The sequence below is a fragment of the Olea europaea genome, chromosome 10 (genome assembly GCF_002742605.1).
Source record: "Olea europaea var. sylvestris chromosome 10, O_europaea_v1, whole genome shotgun sequence".
Lineage (NCBI taxonomy): Eukaryota > Viridiplantae > Streptophyta > Magnoliopsida > Lamiales > Oleaceae > Olea > Olea europaea.
This window is the reverse complement of record NC_036246.1, coordinates 37,847,035-37,866,651: the sequence shown is the minus strand read 5'-3', so window position 1 is coordinate 37,866,651 and position 19,617 is coordinate 37,847,035. Positions and strand designations below refer to the sequence as shown.

General features: G+C 37.8%; 1 protein-coding gene across 11 annotated transcripts in view; it reads left to right on the top strand.

The window, feature by feature from the left end:
- Positions 1-11,679: 11,679 nt before the first annotated feature.
- Positions 11,680-19,617, top strand: part of LOC111402123 (zinc finger CCCH domain-containing protein ZFN-like) — a 13,680-nt gene continuing 5,742 nt past the window's right edge. For 4 of the 11 annotated variants that reach the window (XR_002704193.1, XR_002704192.1, XR_002704190.1 and 1 more), the window contains exons 1-7: positions 11,685-12,030; positions 12,547-12,612; positions 13,718-13,875; positions 15,320-15,382; positions 15,881-16,000; positions 17,016-17,291; positions 18,421-18,735. Coding sequence is in view for 6 of the 11 variants with exons in the window: in XM_023030203.1 (XP_022885971.1) it covers positions 11,943-12,030; positions 12,547-12,612; positions 13,718-13,875; positions 15,320-15,382; positions 15,881-16,000; positions 17,016-17,291; positions 18,421-18,735 (1,086 nt within the window). In the remaining 5 variants the exon portion in view is untranslated. Of the gene's footprint in view, positions 12,031-12,546; positions 12,613-12,848; positions 12,969-13,717; positions 13,876-13,992; positions 14,093-15,319; positions 15,383-15,880; positions 16,001-17,015; positions 17,292-18,420; positions 18,736-19,403; positions 19,596-19,617 lie in introns of those variants that run through there. The other 7 variants (XM_023030205.1, XR_002704194.1, XR_002704195.1 and 4 more) reach the window with 7 other exon arrangements.

Genomic DNA, 19,617 nt, shown 5'->3' with positions numbered 1-19,617 from the left:
GTTTTATTCTTTGGGCTATTTGATTTGGGCTGCACTTTTAGTGTGTCAATAATTACCCCCCAATATGACAGAATTAATACTAATTATTAATCTTTGCTATATTCATTTTGTGTTTTCCGACAACATTTGAAGTTTCCAAGAATTTCAATCATTATTTCCTTCTACAATCTGAAAAAGTGCAACGTTACAAACCCTTATAAACCAAAAGGACACGTCATTTCATTGCACCACTCGACCACGTCTATATTTCGCGCTTCTTCCTCGCTATTTTACTGTTCAACTTCTTGCTTCTCTGCTACGTTTTCTAGGCAAACATTGTCAAAACTGTACTTTGTTTCCAATGGTAGCTCCACAAACCCAACCTGATGACTCTTTTAGCTTTGAAGATTTTCAGAAAATCCTCACTCGGCCATATGTAAATCCGAACTTCCTTGCACCAGCCAATACCGAACTCAATAAGTTCTATCTGAGCCCATCATTCAATAACGCCGAAGCCGTCGAACAAGTGGGGTGGGTCAACTTTTCCCTTGCACTCAAGACCCTCCATTCCTGAACTCCTTACCGTTGAGGCCGATTCGTGAAAAAGGTATTCGCACTTAGCCTAAATCTGACGTTGTTTTCCGTAGATAGCATGCTTGCCTTGTGGGCCATGGTCCTACCAAGGCAATTTTTTTATCGTGCTAGGATTTCTGATTTATTAGAAATCGCTCTTCAATCCCCAATTTTTGACCCAGTGCTTTTTCCTATTGCTTTGAGTTTTTGGTCTTCTAAATATAATACATTTGTTTTCCCTCTTGGTCTCATGTCATTACTTTGAGGGATGTTGGGGCTCTAGTAAATCTTCCACCATTGGGCGATACCATTTTCCCTGATATTTTGATTTCCGGTGTCGCCCCGAAATTTGACAAAAAATTCACTAAGTCCTACTCAAGCCTACAAGGCTTTTATAATCACTCAAACGCTGAACCCTCCCATGCTGAGCGTATAGCCTTCCTTCAGATTTGGTTTTGTATATATTCTTTGTGTGCCAAGTATGAAACCTTCCATGAGTTACTTATCCATAGCGCATGAATTGGCGCGTGGTAGACCTTTGAATTTGTGTTCCTTCTTTTTGGCTGCCCTTTATAGAGGCATGACTTCTCTTCAATTTCAATTGAAGAATGATGCATCTCTCACTGGCAGTAGGCCTCTTTGGTTCACTCAACTGTGGTTGAGAGCATATTTTCCACCACTTGGTGCTCCATCCATTTCCAGTAGTTCTGCTAGCTGCTATGGGCTAGTCATTGATCCACTGACCCTTGTACATATGTCCAGTAGGGACATTTTTTCATTCTTTTATTCCTTAAATTTGATTCCTTCTTTCTTTCCTTTTCCTGCTCATTTGACTCCAGATTATGTGCAATCTCCATCCACCCTGGACAGTGCGAACGCCTCTCTGCTCGTTTGGGTTCAATTTTTGACTGGGAGTGAGTTGTTCCATGACATTTTAACTGGAACTAATGCCAAAGCTGGGGTCGAAATATATGCTCCCCAATTTTTTGTTCGCTAACTTGGTTTTGGCCAAACTTGGTGCCACGCGTTTTATATAACGTGATTTTTACCGCAAGCGCATGGTGTCAAGTTTTGTAGTATATTAAAGAATTAAAAAGTGTCGAACCCACATGGATTGATATTCGACTTCCACTGAGTACTATAATTGTGTCCGCGTTTACTTTATCTAGACAATCGAGTGTTAAATTAATATTTGACTACTAAATTAACGTCAATGAATTAAATAGTGCAATAAAAGTGAGGCAATTTCTAAAGATTAACTCAATTTTACGTAATGTCTAGGGAGTGATTTCACCATATTCTTGACATAATTCTCAATCCCTATAGATATTTCTATAAAATATTTCCCAAATTCATAGGCAAGAATCCTAAATTAATTCTATTTCCCCCTCTCGAGCGTCAAATAGAACATATCTCTATATTTTAACCCCAATATCTCTATTCCGAATTAAATATATAAAGATTATCACGTACTTGGTTCTTGTTTTACCCTCAAAGATTCGTACTTTCTCTCGAAACCTACAAACCTAGGTTATATTGTTCTTAGATCACGCCTAAATTTCCCTCTCTCGAGCGTCAAATTTAGAACATCAATTCATTCAATTGGTGATCAGGCAAAAGAAAGCATTAAGCAAGAACGATATAAATTCAATTCTGGAAAATTAAATAGAAATACTATAAAGAAATTGAATCATGTCTCAAATAGGTTACATCAAACCTTTTGAAAAGAAGAACATGATAAAACACAAATTAAATTTCATGAAGAGGAGAAAGATAAGAAAAAACTCAGGTTGTTGCTTTATTTCTCAATCTTGTGGCTTGATTCTCAGTTTTTCTTCTTCTTCTTCTCCAAAATCGGTTCGATCTTCTCTCAATTAGTGTATATCCTTGCCTCCTTTCTTCAGTCGTCCAACCCCTTCTCTTGTTCTTCAGTTGGGTATTTATATTTTCTAAGGGTCCTCAAGGGTTAGGGTGTGATTTTTGGGCCGAAAAAATACTTAAAAACCCGGATTTTAATGTTTTGGAAACGGGCGCCATGGCGCTTAGGTCTGGCGCCGTGGCGCCTAAGTCTCTGCCCCGTTTTTTCCTTCATGGGCGCCATGGCGCCCAGGTCTGGCGCCGTGGCGCCCAATGTTCTGCTTCTTTTTTCTCCCTTGGGCGCCATGGCGCCCAGGTTTCTGCTGGCTTTTGCTTCTCATGGCGCCCTTTTTTCGGCGCCGTAACGCCAATGCCACTGCTTTAATCCTCTTCTCTTTATTTTTTCAAGCCTATTTCCCACTCCAATCTTATTCAATACTTGCTTATTCATGCTCCATTCATTGATCATCATTTTTGCTCATCACCGGATCCCAATAGTGGTATTTTCTTGAGAATTGTCCAAACTGCAAAACAACACTAACACACACATCAAAACGTTCAAAAGTGCTCAAGAACACGTCAAAAAACTTGATTTAGAAGCTTTAGTTTAATGAATGAATTACACTCATCACTTGGCCTGTTCCTCCTTGTTACTCTAAAAATTTGACAGACCGCTTTCACACCATTAATAGGGCCGAGGCACAAGCTATAGATGCTCACAACCTTCTTTTGACAAGCAAGTTTTCATTAGCCCCCTTCAATTCTAGTCGTGTCATCCATCCCCTTTTTGAACAACTTTGACCATCACTGAAGCGCAGATTATTTGCAACTGATGCCAATCGTGCTTTCCATTCACTGGATCAGCCAAACACTTCTTCCACTTCTCCTATTTTGGTCACCCCTGTGTCCACTAGGAATCTTTCCTCCCCTTCTCGTGCTAAATAATCTATTCATCCATCTACTTCTCTACCTGCCAAGGCTACTGCAATTAAAAGTGCCTTAAGCCGAAACGGTCAGTTTCAGCATCTCCCGTTTTGGAGGATGATGATGATGATGATGACACTCCTCTCATCATTAGGAGAAAGGTAATTGAATTCTATTTATTCACAAACATACCTTTCTATGTGCTAATGGTTTATTTGAAACCTTTTTATGTGCTAATGGTTTGCTTGAATTTCTCAGAAAAGTTCAGCCTCTCCTTTGAAGGCTTTGGTATTGGCAGCTCCTGCTCCATCATCCTCTGCTGAAGCTGCTTCGTCTAAATCAGTTGATGAAGGGACTATGCTTAAAGAGAAACCTTCAGTCCCGGAACCCTCATCGCAACCAATGGAAGAGCCACCTTCTTCCCAGGGCACCGACCCCCCAATCATCGAACCAGAAGGTAATACATTTTTTTATGTTTTACCCTTGCTTGTGCTATTGGTTTTTGATTTGTTGCTTCTTGAATTCTACAAAGGCTCCCATGGGTCTGCCCATTGTGGCAGAGTCTTCTCGCCCATATAAGGGGAAGTCTCCACAGGAGGTGGAGCCAATTGGTGATATGCCACTTCTCAAGATTGCTGATGAGGTAACATTTCGCTTCACTTTCATATTCGCTTCGTTTATTGTAGTGAAAGCCCTCAATGTTGGCATTTTTCTTTGCAGGGTGCTGATGACATTGTGTGTTTCATCTAGGACTTGTTCACTTCCTGGGGACAAGTCAAGACGTCTCGCCCTACTTCAACTGATCGTCCTTTTGCTTCTTCAGAGGAAGATATGAAGTTTCTCAAATAGTCGATATTTGAGTACGTGTCTTTTATGGACATGGACATCGGTTAGGCTAGTGCTGCTAAACATAAGGATAAACTTGAGCTATTGAGTGCGAAGTTGGCGCAAGCACTGACACTTCCGTCGCTCAATATTTCTGCTGATTTTAAAGCGACGTTGAAGGTTGTCCACTCTGACATTCTCTCTTTGTTGGCCAAAAATGTTGAACTGAAGGCTAGGAGTACTCAATATTTTCACGCTGCATCTGAAATAGAGTCTTTGCTTCTAGAGATTAACAAAGCCAAAGATGAATTGAAAGAAATCTCTTCCGAAGTTACGATCGAAGATCTCTGATGACAAATTTGGCTACAGAGATGAAGGAGTTTCAAGCAAAAATGGACGATTGTAGGTCGAGAATGGCTGCTAAAAAGCGTAATGCTTCCCAAGGAATTGAGCGAATCAAGTCTTTGGTCGAGCAGTACAAAAAGCTGGAGGTTGATGACGATTTTGTAGCTGAATTAAATATCGTTTCTTCTCAGCAGAGCGAGAATTGGGGGAGACTTAGGGAAAGGATTCGATCGGCCTAGGGTGAATTATAATTAAGACATCTAGTGCCTTAAATTTTCCTTTTATAAATTCGTACTAACTGTCATTGCTAAATTTGAATGTAACAGCAGTCATTGTCATTAATGAATGACTGTTTTGACTACTTGCGTGCTAATTGACGTTGTCCTTAATCGTCAACTCCCCAAGCATTTAACTGTTTTATGCTAAGATTCATGTACATTTTCTCTTGATATTTCTGTTTCTTTTCCCAAGACTTTGGGCCACTTGACTCCAATTACTAGGCACAAATGCGTCTGTTCATATTCCGTCTCTTCACCTTCACGCCCCTATAAATGCACGCATATTTCGCACTTTTCATTTTCATTTCCATTTTTTTCTTATTTGCTGCCATCGTTTGGCATTTCAACAATCGATCCAGAAGTTTCGCCTTCCACAGTAATGGATCATTTGGTCCGCCCATTTTGCTACCTGTGTTTGATGTCACCTTTGGTATGGGAGATATAGGAAATATTTTTTGGCCAGCAAAGTTCTTCCCATCATCTCCATATTCTTTACAAGGAGTTCAATGATCAAAGGTAATTTTTGAGGATGCCTGTCAAGCCACCTTGCTTGCTGAGAGTGCTTCTCAGTCTCCTTGCCCTTTATTGCAATAATGCGATTAGACAGGCGATGTGAGGGTGCTTTTCTTCCCTTTTGCTTGCTGAGAGTGCTTCTCGGCCTCTCTGCCTGCCTTTGTAGCAGCGTGATCAGGATGGCAATCAAAGCCAGTTCACCCTCTTACTTGGCGATTGACCGAGAGATTAGTTTACTCCCAATTATAGCTTATAGAGCATTTAGTATTTTGTATCTGACAATTTGTAATGAATGTTTGATAATAAAGGAATTTATTTGAACGTATTTCGTTCTGGCTCTTTTTATATATGACGTTCAACGCGATTTGATTATGCTTTTATTTGTTCACTTTCCCATAAGGAAGGAACATATTTTTTTAAATATTTGCCATTAATGAACCTCACGTGCTTGGTGCCATCTAAATCTTCCAAATGATAGGCTCCATTAGGCAACGCACTATTTACTTTATATGGTCTTTCCCAATTGGGCGATCACTTGCCATATTTTGGATCTTTGCTATCCAAAGGGAGTATTGTTTTCCAAACCAATTCGTCCAGTCTAAATGACTTGGCTATAACTTTTTTATTATAGAACTTAGCTATCCTTTGTTTTTGAACTTGTAATCTATCTAGGACGTCCAACTCCAATAAGTTTTGAACTAATGATTCGGTATACTCATCATCACTTAACTTATGTTGCAAACATACTTTGATCGATTGCACGTTGATTTTCATAGGCAAAACGGCCTCCTGTTCGTAAGTAAGTTGGAAATGAGTAATTTTGGTGCTTGACCGAGGCGACGTCCTATAAGCCCATAAGGCCTTGTTTAGACATTCGTGTCAATTTCTGACATTTTCATCTATCATTTTCCTTATGATATTTTTTAAAATCTTATTAGAATATTCTGCTTGCCCGTTGGATTGAGCGTAATACGGCGTGGAGTTAACTACTTTAACTCCAAACTCGCTCAAGAATTTATTCACTTGATCTCCATTTAAAGAAGTTTCGGGATCTACCATCAAAGTTTGTGGAATCCCAAAACTATAAATAATATGATCACGGATAAATTCTATGACACTCTTTTGGGTGGTTTCTTTTAAAGGTACCGCTTCTACCCATTTAGTGAAAAAATCAGTCGCAACTATAATAAAGGTATGTTGTTTGGACGATGGGGGATAAATCTTCCCTATCAGGTCTATCGCCCAACCCTTGAATGGCCAGGGGTTGATAATGAGTGTCATCTTTCTTGCTGACGCCCTTTGTATTGAACTATACTTTTGGCATGTTAGACAACTCTTTGCATATTGAACACATGATTCTCTCATCTTGGGCCAAAAATATCCATTCCTAATAATTAACCATCTCATCCTTTGGCTAGCTTGATGAGCTCCACATATCCCTTCGTGCACCTCAACCATGATTGCCCTGACTTCTTGCAAACTTACATGTTTTAGCAATACAACATCAGAGCGTTTCTTAAACAACTCTTCATCTATTAATGTATAGTTCAGCAAACACAGCTTCATTTTCCTACTAATCCCTCTATTAGGTTCTTTACGGAACCTTTTAATCTCTGTTCTCTAATCCATTGCATCTCCATCTTGTATGCAGTGAAGTTCAATCCTTCTCGCCCTTCTTTGGGTCGGGCAATATGGTTCCATACTCACAAGTAGACTTCCAATTCAAAACCTTTGAGTACCCGAGGCCATTTGGGCCAACTCACTTGCCACGTCGTTATATATCCTATTAACGCATTGAAGTTCTACTTGGTCGAATTCTTCTAACAATTCTTGGGCGATCTCATATTGACTTATAATGGAATCACTTTGGCATTTAAAATCACCAATCAATTGGTGAATTACCAGTTGAGAATCACCCCTAACGATCACATTTTTACTCCTATATCTATCATTAGTTCTACGCCTACGATTAAGGCTTCATATTCAGCCTGATTGTTGGTGCACATCCTGTCTAAAGTGAACGCGAACTTGTAGCAAATTCCTAAAGGATTAATCAATGCTACTCCTACTCCTTCTTTCTGCTTCTAGGTCGATTTCTTCTTCGATATCTGTCATCCCGTCATCTTCTTCATCATTGTAGGCCTCTCTAGAAGTTTGGCCTTCTTCACATTTCAGCACGCAAGCCTCTCCTTCATTGTCCTCCCTTTCTTCTTCTTCTTTTTCTTTATTCTTGAATTCATTGGCCAGTAAGTAATTATTAACCACGACAGAAGGTAACGTACCAAACTGGATAGTAAGGGGCTGATCTGGATCTTCTCCATCCCTTCTGTCTCGCTCAAACTTTGATCTCTCAGAAGAAGTTTCTGACAACTCTTTCATTGATTTGTCTGTACCATTTTCTTCACTGTCTTTGAGAACATTTTGATTGGCTACTTTGAGTAGTTTAGGCGCCTTAGGATGTGACACTCCCTGTTGTTGTCTCATCATTTGTCCATAATTTCATTGGAAACGCCTTTACTGGGTTCTAGTTATCTCATTGAAGAGTATCGACTTCTCTGCACTATACTGGAATGAATGCTATACATTCGGTCGGCGAGGTTGCGGCCTGAATGTTCTCCCACTATTTACTGATCTGAACTGCCCCTCAAAAGGCGGTCCTCTATAGAATGATGTACTTCGCCCTCTACCAGGCTGAGTGTTTGGGAAGAAAGTAGGGCGATGGAGATGCTGCCATATCCCCTGTTTCTCCGTGTTTCCACTCACTTCTCTTTTACATCTTGCACATAGGACGTTTTCGTTCTTTTTTGGCTCCTTCCTCTTGATTCGTTCAAAGACACTGGGATGTGGTTCAGGGTCTCTTCTCCATCATCTATGACCAACTTGAATTTTAGCAACTTGTTTTTGAAACCAGACGTCACCATGTTCACTCCAAGTGGCTGTAGAAAAGGATTTTCATCCACTGCCATCTTCTTCTTATCGTCAAACGTAATTCATCCTGATTCAATAGCATCCTGCAATACATGGCAAAAAATCAAGCAATTGTTAGTCAAATGTGACCATACATTATGCCACTTACAATATTTTTTACCCTTAATTTGTTCAGGGTTTGACAATTTATGCTTATCACTCAACTTTATCTGCTTATCCCTATATAATTTATCAAATATAAGGTCAGCTTTGGTTACATCGAACGAGAATGTTTTAGCCTTTATGTTTCCATCTTTCATGGGCTCATCCTTACCCGATGGTCTAGACTTAGCCATTATAGGACAAGTATACGTGTCTCCTTTGACCAATTTAGCCAAACACATTTCGGTTTGATCGTATGACTCATCGCCGATGGTATGAACATCAAAATTTGGGTATTTGTAATAAGTCCCTTTACTAGAATTTTTCATCTCCTCTTCTTCTCTTATCAGTCGTTCATACCTAATCACATTCGTACTCAACTGGAAAAGGTCAGGAAATTCCTTGTCTTGAAATTTCTTTTTTAAATCAAAGCTCAAATAACCCTGAGCGATTTTGACAAATTCTTTTTTGGGCAGAGGTACAAAACACTTGCTTCTTGCTGTCTTGAACCATTGGAGAAAACTTTCTGCCCATTCGTTTGGCATTTGACATAGATTCACCAAATCAGCCAAAATAACTTCAGACTCAATTTTATAAAACTGAGCGTGGAATAATTGTTCCAATTGTTGCTATATTTGAACAGAGTTCGCTGGCAAGTTGATGAACCAGGAGAAAGCTACTCCTGTTAATGAACTAGGGAAAAACCTCATTTTATGGTAATTAGTTACATCACCACTTTGCAATATGAATCGCACTATGTGTTCTAGAGTAGACACCTCCCCTAAACCGGTAAACAGTGAGAATTCTAGTACTTTATACCCTCTAAGCCATGGATATACCTGGTCTACCTAATCAGGATATGGTTTTGTGTAAGTCGGCCTAATGACAGGACGCACCCCAAAAGCCATCTGATCCTGTACGATTTCCATAATCTGATTCTTCAACATGACGTTGGGGTCATATGAAATTTCTACAGGTTGGTTAACCGGTTGATTTGCATGAGGCCTGATATTTGGTACTTGAGTGGTAACAAAGTTACCATGATTTGGGCCATTACCATTAGCCTGAATATCTATTCCCTCATTAACACGTGGGGTATTCTGTCTATTGTTTAGGACATTATCTCTTATATTTGGATTATCCCCCAAGTTAGGCGTACCACTACCATTGTTCTGATTTAGCACTGCACCACCCCCTTGGTTTGAAGTAGAGGGACCAGAAAGTGGTTCTATCCCTTGATTCGGATTTAGGACCGAGGGATTATGTCACACAATTGTCCTAGTTTGAAAGTGGTTTGCAAGAGGCAGAACCGATTGACATATTTGGCCTACTAACTTATTCATTATTTCGTTCAAAGTGTTTAGTTGTTTGGTCATGTTGTCATAATGTGCATTCCCGTTTTGGGTAAATCTTTCCATCTAATGAATATTTCGAAGATTTACCTGTTCAACGACATCTTGTGTGAGTTCTCCAAGTAGTGCACGCATAGTTCGAGGACTCAATTCTATCATTGATTCGTAACGACTGTTACTGCTCTGATTTTGTCCATCTGTTCGTGGAGAGGCATGCTGCTCCTCATATCGCTCGATCACAGACTGGACTCCTCCCTGACTTGCTGCTTCCTTATCGGATCTCCGAGGCATATTGTTTCACCTTTTGTATTTTCAATACCAAACACCACTGTCCCACCGGGCGTGCCAAATTGTTTCGCGTGGGTTAGTCGCTAACAATTAAAAATGGATCAAACGATTGTGTAAGGGACAAACATCTTGAGACAAAGTCCCAAAAAGGGGTATTCTTTATTGGCGATGACTTTACAATCGGAAAGTAAAAACAGAATGCCTACAAGGGGCGCAAGCACACGAGTTACTGAAAGAAGTGTTTAAATCTAAACTAAGAAATTGAAAGTTACATATTTTCTGTTTGAGAGTGTTTGATTCGGGGTCTTTTGCTCTATGTCTTTTCTTCCTTTTCCTGGATGATCTCTTTGTGATCAACCGCCTAAAAACTGCTTGATCGTTCTATAACTACCCACTTTTCTCGTAATGGCCAACTTGTCATGGAACTGCCTTTTCTAACTGCTGTCATTACTCTTTGTCATTCAACCGTTTTCAATTGAATTCCTTGAATCGTGGAACGTGATAGGGCTGCTTAATAACTGCTTTGATAACCGCGCTTCTTAATAACCATAACACTTCATGTTTTGCTAAGACCTTGGGCGACTCGAAGGTTTGGGCAAGAATAGAGTAGCAGCTCTGGACGACTGCATGGCACTTATTCGCTCAGGTCCTGGGCGACTTGCAAGTTTGGGCGATGGTGTTACCGCGTTCATGGGCCTTCATCCTGAATTGTCTGATTGAACTTCGTTCTTTGGGCTATCTGATTTGGGGATCCTCCAATTGGGCTTCATTCCTTGAGCCGTTCGATTTGGACTGAATTTTTACGTGTCACCACCATCATTGCCACCTCTCTATGACCACCGAACAACGATACATTATCTTGTGTCATGTCACTATTGACACTACATCTTTTTGATTTGGGACTTTTTATTGATTGGATTTACGTATTAGTACACACATACAAATATATTGTGCAAGTATGCACGAAATTTTGTGAGAAAAAACATTTTCAAAGCTTGATCTTTGTTTGTCAAATCCATTCATAAATCAAGTCCCCGTTTAATAACCATTATAATGAGTTTTTTTCAGGAAAAAGAGTTTTAGAATATTGAATTTTCGGAGAATTGCGTAATTAAAATTTGAGAGAGTTTTTTAATTTATGTTTAGCATTTTCATGTGAAATGTACGATAAAAATAAATTTGAGAAAAAAGACTTTGTTTTAATGGCTATCAAACAAGCTCCAAACGTTTGCGGAATTTGATATTGAGATTTGGCCATTTGCTTCTGGTTTAGGGGGTATAGTGGTGGCAATGGAGCACAAATTTTCAATTTTTAAGAACAAAATGGTAATTTTGATAGTGAAGATTTAGGGCGATAATGGTAGATATGTTGACGAGAAAAAAATGATTTATTTATTTATTTCATTTTTATCTACATCTAGTCATCAACATAGAAGGGTATAGACGTATAGTAATATTTTTAAAGAAACTAACCTTTTAATTGCCAAATTGATGGATTTCGAGACCTAAGAATCCAAATTCAGATTTATACAGATTGAAAAGTCGGAACCTCACTTTAAAAACTTGGAGAACCATTTTTAACACTACTTGAAAGTTTAGGGAGCGTAGCCATAACTTTCTATTCGAGAAACCAAGGTATAGAGAATCCCGGTTACGCGCGGGAATGGCGTGTGGGATTGACATAACAGCTGAGTTCATTCATTCGGTGGATGGTGGGTTGGTTTCCTTCTCTCTCTGTTGGGAGGAGACCACAAGAACCAGTGAACCACTCCACTCTTTCTATCCATCCCTCGCTTTTCTCATATTTCGTCGCACCAAATTACTCTGAAACAAAATTTTCTGCTTCTCCTCGAATGAAAAGGGCGATCAGCCGTTGATCATGGGCTGCTGAAGGCCGCTGGTGCAGGAGTGTTAGTGACAGGTTGGGTGACGAATTCCCATGTCATCTGTATCTATCATTGCGGTCGCTTCCTCTTCTTCCTCCCCCTCATCCTCCTTCTCCCCCCAGCACTACCATCAACAACAAGGTGGGTTTCCTTTATTCTTACTCGATTTTTTTATTATGTTTGCATGGATTTGATAATGGTGATTTTGCTTAAAGATTGTTATTATTATTATTATTGGTAATTTTATATATTTTTCACTGGCGGATCATAAATACTTAAACATTGTCATCGCATTTATGTTTTCACACTCAAAGTTGTAGCTGTTTATCTGCTTATGGGTGGTGGTTGCTGGGAATTGATGACATGCATCCTACTTGACTTTTCTTTATATGAAAGAAAATTAAGAATTTAAAGGTTAAATTCGAGAAATCACTTTGTTATTTATCTTTATGAAATTGTATTTTAGCTCCGAATTTCATGATATATATACCAATCGGTTTACTATAGAACGTTCATTTTTAAGAATAAATGAACGATCTTTAGCATCTCAACGTTTCCTGCTCAATTCTTCTGCTATAGAAAGAAATGATTTTTCACTTTTGGTCTTTACACATGTCGAGAATAATTTCTTTTTCTTTTTCTTTTTCTTTTTACAAGATCAAGTGAAATTGAACGGCAAAATATGGTTGAAATTGTTCGAGATGTATAGTATCTCAATGCTAGGTGATAATTCTTATGCTATTGAAATACAGTTTACAGTTTTACTTGATGATTATGTTGCAAACCAATTTTATTATTTTTTAATTTTCTGCAAAATCATTGAATGGGAAAAGGGCTTGAAATTGATCTTTCGTTTGCAAAAGAAATCTGCGATATATGATTTCTGCTACACAAAATGAAGATTCTATAGTTTGTGGACTATTTTGCAAATCAATTAATATATTCTAGTTATCTACAAGAGACAGTGACATTAAAGGAATAGCGAAAAGGGAGTGGGGGACGGAATCTTTCTCATCCTGGATCCTCTTCTAGGGATAACTCCCATGAGGAAGGGGTTTTGCCTCAAAAAGTCAAAATCTGTAAGGAATGATCTTTCATTTTACAGAAGAAGTTCCCAATCTTTAGTTTCTCAATAGTTCATTCATATTTCTTCTGCAATAATTATTAAAAAAGTATACAAGTTCTCAAGTTTATTACAAATCGATTATCATCTTTTTAGTTCTCTGCAAGAGAAAGTAAAATTGAAAGATGGTGGGGGGGGGGGGGGCTCGAAATTAATCTTCATAAAGCATGTAGCTTTTATCTTATTTTACATTTTTTTTTCCTGGACAAGTTTGTGATATTCAAATTGGGAAACAGGTACCTGAATTTTTGCCAACCACTTTGTCTTTTGACAATTCTATAATGAAATTGTGGTACAAAAGATTAGAAACTGCAATTTTCGTCTCTGCAAGAGAAAGTAAAAATAAAAGAGGGGGGGGGGGGGGGGTGCTCGAAATTAATCTTCATAAAGCATGTAGCTTTTATCTTATTTTACATTTTTTTTTCCTGGACAAGTTTGTGATATTCAAATTGGGAAACAGGTACCTGAATTTTTGCCAACCACTTTGTCTTTTGACAATTCTATAATGAAATTGTGGTACAAAAGATTAGAAACTGCAATTTTCGAGTTGGATACTCTTCTGCCTGTCTATTATATAAGAGCCTGAGTAAAGAAACAAACTGCTGGTTTTGTTAGGCAGCATGAATTCTATTGGATCATAACACGGTGTCAATTACACTTCACATCATGCTGGAAGTCTAAACTGACAGCAGCTAATATTTTCAGATTCTTTATTGCAAATGAACATCAGATCAAGGGAAGAAATGGAATCTGGACAATATCCTGTGCGAGAAAGTGAACCAGATTGTAAATATTATATTCGAACAGGTCTGTGTAGATTTGGAGCAACATGCCGATTTAATCACCCCACTAATAGGAGCCAGGTGAGGACCACAGATATAAATTTGCATGACTTGGGAAATTTTTAGAGCTTATAAAGATGTTTATGTGTCTACACATGATTGAATGTCATTAATTATAAACAACTATGTCGGTGGCAGCTATTGAAACTCTACATATGCAGCTTGCTGCTCTATATCTGATATTTTAATCAATTATCAAGCTATGTTGCTCGGACTCGAGTACGGGTATTGTGAATGGGTACGTATCTAAGTGTCAGATATTTTATTTTCTAAAATGTAGAACACGGTGATATAACTAAAAAAGTCCAAATTTCAAACACGTGTACCGGATGCATCTTTAAAGCTTCAATTTTTTTTTTTACTAATTCAAGCTATCATTTTGAATAGACTAAAATCAATTATTTATGAAGAAGAAAATGGGTATTGAATAAGGGGTTAAAACAAATAAAATAGAATTTTGGGATTTAGTTTTCAATTATGGGAATTACTAAATATTATATAAAATAGAAAATAAGGGACTTGATTGCAATTTAAACTTAGTGGAGAACTAAATAGCACTATATGGAATCGTTTTCATTTTATACATGCAAAACCCTAAACCACCGATATAGAGAGGAAAATAATGAGAAAGAACGGGAAAAAAAGGAAACAAATGTAAAGAAAAAAGAAAGAAGGAAAAGAAAGAAAAATCTAGCACCGTCGCTTTTCTTCACCCTCTTGGCAGCGACGCTAGATTCATAGAGAGTAGGAATGAGAAAGAAGAAAAGAGAAAGAAAAGGAAAAGAAAGAAAGAAAGAAGAAGAAACATAAATGAGTAAGTGTCTAGTTGAAATTTGGAGGATCCGACACATATCCCTATGTCGTATCGTATCCCACACGGGCACTCCGACTATTTCGAAGAGTCTGAGCATCAGAGTTATCAAGTAGAGTTTCACAACATGGAATTGGTGCCTCCACATAAGAGATTTATTTATATTTGAATTGAGCATTCAACATTCCAATTTGAACTCCATTCTGTGAGACCAAACACAGTAATTTTGAGAATGGACACTAAATGCCTTCAAATGATTTTTTCCAGATCCAGTAGTATTGCTTGGGCTTAAGGACATCAGTCTGATAACTAGAGGGGTAAATTAGGAGTTAGGACGAAGTGTCTCCAGTTTACGTATCAGAAACTCAAAAGGCAATTGAAAAGGGCATAGGTAGCTTGGCTAAGGTGGAACTATTTTCCAATGAAAATGAAATGTAAATATCAAATTCATCATATTTCTATCCTTTCCATTGTGATTTCACATTGAAGTTTTCTTTATTCCTAATTTCGACCTTGTCTGCTTGCACATTGCAACCAAGCATGTACTTCTGACAATTGCGATTGTATGTACTTCCAGACATTTTGGACGTTAACTTGCTTCCTGAGACGCTATATATTATTGGAATTGGTAAAATGTTAATTTTTCAACTTCAGGCTATTGACGCAGCAAGGCTAAATGGCGAGTATCCAGAAAGAATAGGACAACCAGAATGTCAGGTATGGGTGGATAGTGCACTCATCCCACTCTGTAGCGTCATATGTCCTTGACTCCTAATTAGCCACCTTCCATCTAGATTAATATTTATGATGGTACTGAAGATATCGTAGTTCAACTTGGCATTTTATGTCCATTTTCTTTTCAGATATATGATATTTGTTAACACCCCCCTTCCCTCTCATCCTTCCTGTTTAAATTAGTATTACATTGTTTTTTTTTTTAGATCAGAACCACTTTCTTTTTTCCCTTTTTTTTTTTTTTTTTTCCCTTTTGGGTTAACACCCCCCTTCCCTCTCATCCTTCCTGTTTAAATTAGTATTACATTGTTTTTTTTTTTAGATCAGAACCCCTTTCTTTTTTCCCTTTTTTTTTTTTTTTTTTCCCTCTGGAGGACAAATGATTTCTGCTTGCTTCTGGATCTACCATCTCTTCTTGCTTGGACTAGAATTTGTTCTAGCATGCTTTGTTTCTAATCATTTGTTTAAATTGATTTTCAGTATTACTTGAAAACGGGGTCCTGCAAGTATGGAGCCACGTGTAAGTTTCATCATCCTAGAGACAAGGCTGGGATCGCTGGAAGAGCTGCCCTAAATGTTATGGGTTATCCACTTCGCCCGGTTCACACCTTTTACTTCATCTCTGTCATTCTCACCAATTTTGTTTCTTCAGGATGATCCATAGAATTTGATCAACTTCTTGCACACTTTGATCGTGATCTTTTTCTTCTTGTTTAATTTACATTTTCTTTCCCTTAATTATCTGGCCAAATGGTCTAGAGCACACCAAAATGGAATTGTCTTTCAATTTACTTGTTGTGTATGGGGCGTTACCCTCTAATAATTGCCATTTGTTATTTTAATTTGCTTGGAGACTATTCGTGAACGTTAAAGAAATATAGTTGATCATATATTCTGAAATGAGCAATGGACAGGGTTACATGTAAAGTTGTAAATTAGTCTCAAGTGTGACTAGAGAGAAAGCAGTTCTTCCACATTTTGTTGGCCAGGATGAGTGGACTTCTCTATTCTGCATGAATCTTCTCCCCGAGGAAGTTTCTATCAAATGTCATCCTTGGGTTTTCACTCCTGGACAGTTGGAATGTAATCTGGTCATATAATGCCACCCTGCTTCTTCCTAAGAAAAGTTTTTGAACTGTTCAATCCATTTCATAAGCCCTCCTTCCAATTGTTATTGCTACATTTTTGCTTTATAGGTGTCATAAAAAAGTTACATTTCAAGTAAATTAACATTTTGTTATCATTCTTTCACTTATTTCCATACACAAGAAATAATTTGAGATAATCACCATTATTTTATCACATTCGAAATTTTGAGTATTAAAATGGGGTAAATAGGTAAAATAAAGTCAAAATGACAACGTATAGCACCGACTCATGCTCAAGTTATGGATTGAAAGGACAAGCTGGCAAGCCTTCTTTCTATCATGCTTTTCAGATTACAATAAGTGTTGTGATGTATAGCTTTAGAACTGCATGTACTTTGGGACTGTATATGATGTGGGACTGTATATGATGTAGGACTTCAAATCTATTACAAATGTCATGCTTTTCGGATTGAATGAAGTTTCATATTTTGGTTTTAGCTTTATTCAATTTCTTTTATTGCAAGCAGAATGAGTTGGAATGTGCTTATTATATGAGAAATGGACAATGCAAGTTTGGAAGCACTTGTAAATTCCACCATCCTCAGCCGAACAACATGATGGTCACCTTACATGGCTCTTCTGTCTATCCTCCTATCCACTCTCCAACAACTCCTGGTCAGCTGCAATTTTCCTTGTCGAAAACTACTTTTATTCCCAGTACACGGTGGCAAAGCCCTTCAGGTTATGCACCACTGATTATGCATCAAGGAGTGGTCTCAGTCCCAGGATGGAATACATACAAAGTAATCTTTTCAGTGATACTTATTCTAATTCATGCTTTCTATATCATTTTCTTCCTTGACGTTGCTTCAAATGTGGTTTTTTCCTTTCGTATGTTTGCTATTTGGTTAACTTTTCTTACATTTTGCAAAGGGTATCTGCATTTGTGGATTAAAAGTGGAGAACTTAATACTTATGATGGGCGAAATTCTCATACTCCCTCTTCTTATCTAACAGCTTAAGCTTAAACTTAAACTGTTAGATTCAACATCATATCAGAGAATGCAGAGATCTTGAGTTAAATTATTGCTGCCACCCATTAAATAAGGTTGTGCACATCTTAGGCTTTGATGGAAAGAATGAACTATGACTAAACATGAGGGAGTGTGTTAAAGATGATACTTAAATGTTTTACATGTGATTATACTAACAGTTTAATTTTTTAGACCAAGTGGTTAAACAAACACTCTGGTATTATCTAGAAAGTGGACCAATAATTGTGATATTTAGTTATAATCTTTATCCTCAAGTAGTCCTGCTCTTTCAACGCTTAACTAATGAGAACCGCATATTTCTAAATAAGCCATTATGTATGAACTACGATTTTAGATACGAGAAGAGTAAAATGTATTAACAGGTAAAAATTTAGAGAACTAATAAATTCAAATAAGGAAATGCTTTATGTGTGAGAAATGTGAAACTAAGGATTAACCTGAGGACTGCCCTTGGGGTATCACAACCTGTATGTTCATTTAAACTTGGAACTTTGAAGACTTCGAATTTGCATTGAGCTTATTAATCAATATGCTGTTTATAACTTCATTTTTATCTTATACATTTTTGTTCAGGATTGTCTCCGCTGCCTCCAAAATCTAATCTTTGTATTTTTAAATTATTAATGGTTGATCATCACATAGTGATGTGATAGCAATATCCATTAAGTTGTGTGGTATATTTAACTCCAATTGGCCATGCTTGTGCAAAATTTTTGTGTCATATCTTATCCTCTGCTGCAAAATGTTTAGTTATTTATTGGATGCAATTACTTTAAATGTGGAAAACACTATTTTGTTTTGATGCTTGACCTAAGTACTTGAAAGACATGAAATTCTTGAAAAGTCTGAATTTGATTAGGATATGTCTTCCTTACAGAGTCATCCGGGTACAATTTCATCTTCAGAAAGTCAACAGTCATTAGCAGGAAATCGCGATGATCATTATATCCCACACCAGAGTGAGGCAGAAAATATGGGAGATCAATTGCATTCCAGTTCTATGCCTATGGGTTATTATTCATTTCACAGAGAGAATATGTTTCCCGAGAGACCTGGTCAGCCAGAGTGCCAGTTCTATATGAAGACTGGGGACTGCAAATTTGGTTCAGTATGTAAATTTCATCACCCTAGAGAAAGACTTATACCTGTTCCAGACTGTGTCCTGAGTCCAATTGGACTTCCCTTACGGCCTGTAAGTTGATCTCTGGTCATTTTATCACGTAATCTTTTATGTAGCTTATTACAACTGCTATTCTTAATCCTTTTATGTTAGCTTTTTTAATATTTATCTTGAAAAGTCCATTATACATTTTTACCTTCTGAAATATTTTTAAGAGGAAATTGTCAATTTTGAGCGCTTAGGATTGGCCACAAAAATTAAATTTTATCAGACTAGCAACTTTGTATATTCTTCTCCCAAAATATCCTTATCTATCTTTGAGAAGAAAATGAAAGGGAAAAAAAGGAAAGTAGAAAATATTTCAAAGAAAGAAAAATGAAAGCAGAGCGCTGCAGTTGTGGCCATATCCAACTTTTTCATCTCCACCTGGTAAAGAAATCAAAACAAACAATTTTTGAGTTCTATAGCTTCTAGAAAACTTGCAGATGGGTCTTGGAAGATGAGATCTGTACCACACAATGAGCATAATGGTGGTGAGAGACACAATCTATATTTCAGAATATGGATTTACAGAATGTGTACTTCCATCAGCATCATTTTCAGTTTAATAACCTCTTCATCTTCTACATCTTCCCCAAATTTGTGTAGTAAATTTATTCTTCCCTTCAAATTGAAATAGCAAAGGGAAGAAATTTCTACTCCCTTTTGCCCTTTTGTTGTTAAACTACTGCAAGTTGTAGTTTTTGCAGAGGGAGTTCTTGGGTGGTGGTGCTGGATGGGGAGGTTTGGGATCGGTTGTTTCGGAGTAGAGAAACAACTCAACCAACAAACCAAGCTGTGGAGATCCAGAAGCGTTAATGGATTCATCATCCAGGTGGAGGGGAAGAAGGCGGTGGTGGTGACAGGAGATGGCTATTGTGCCCCCGGGGGGGGGGGGGGGGGGGGGGGGGGGGG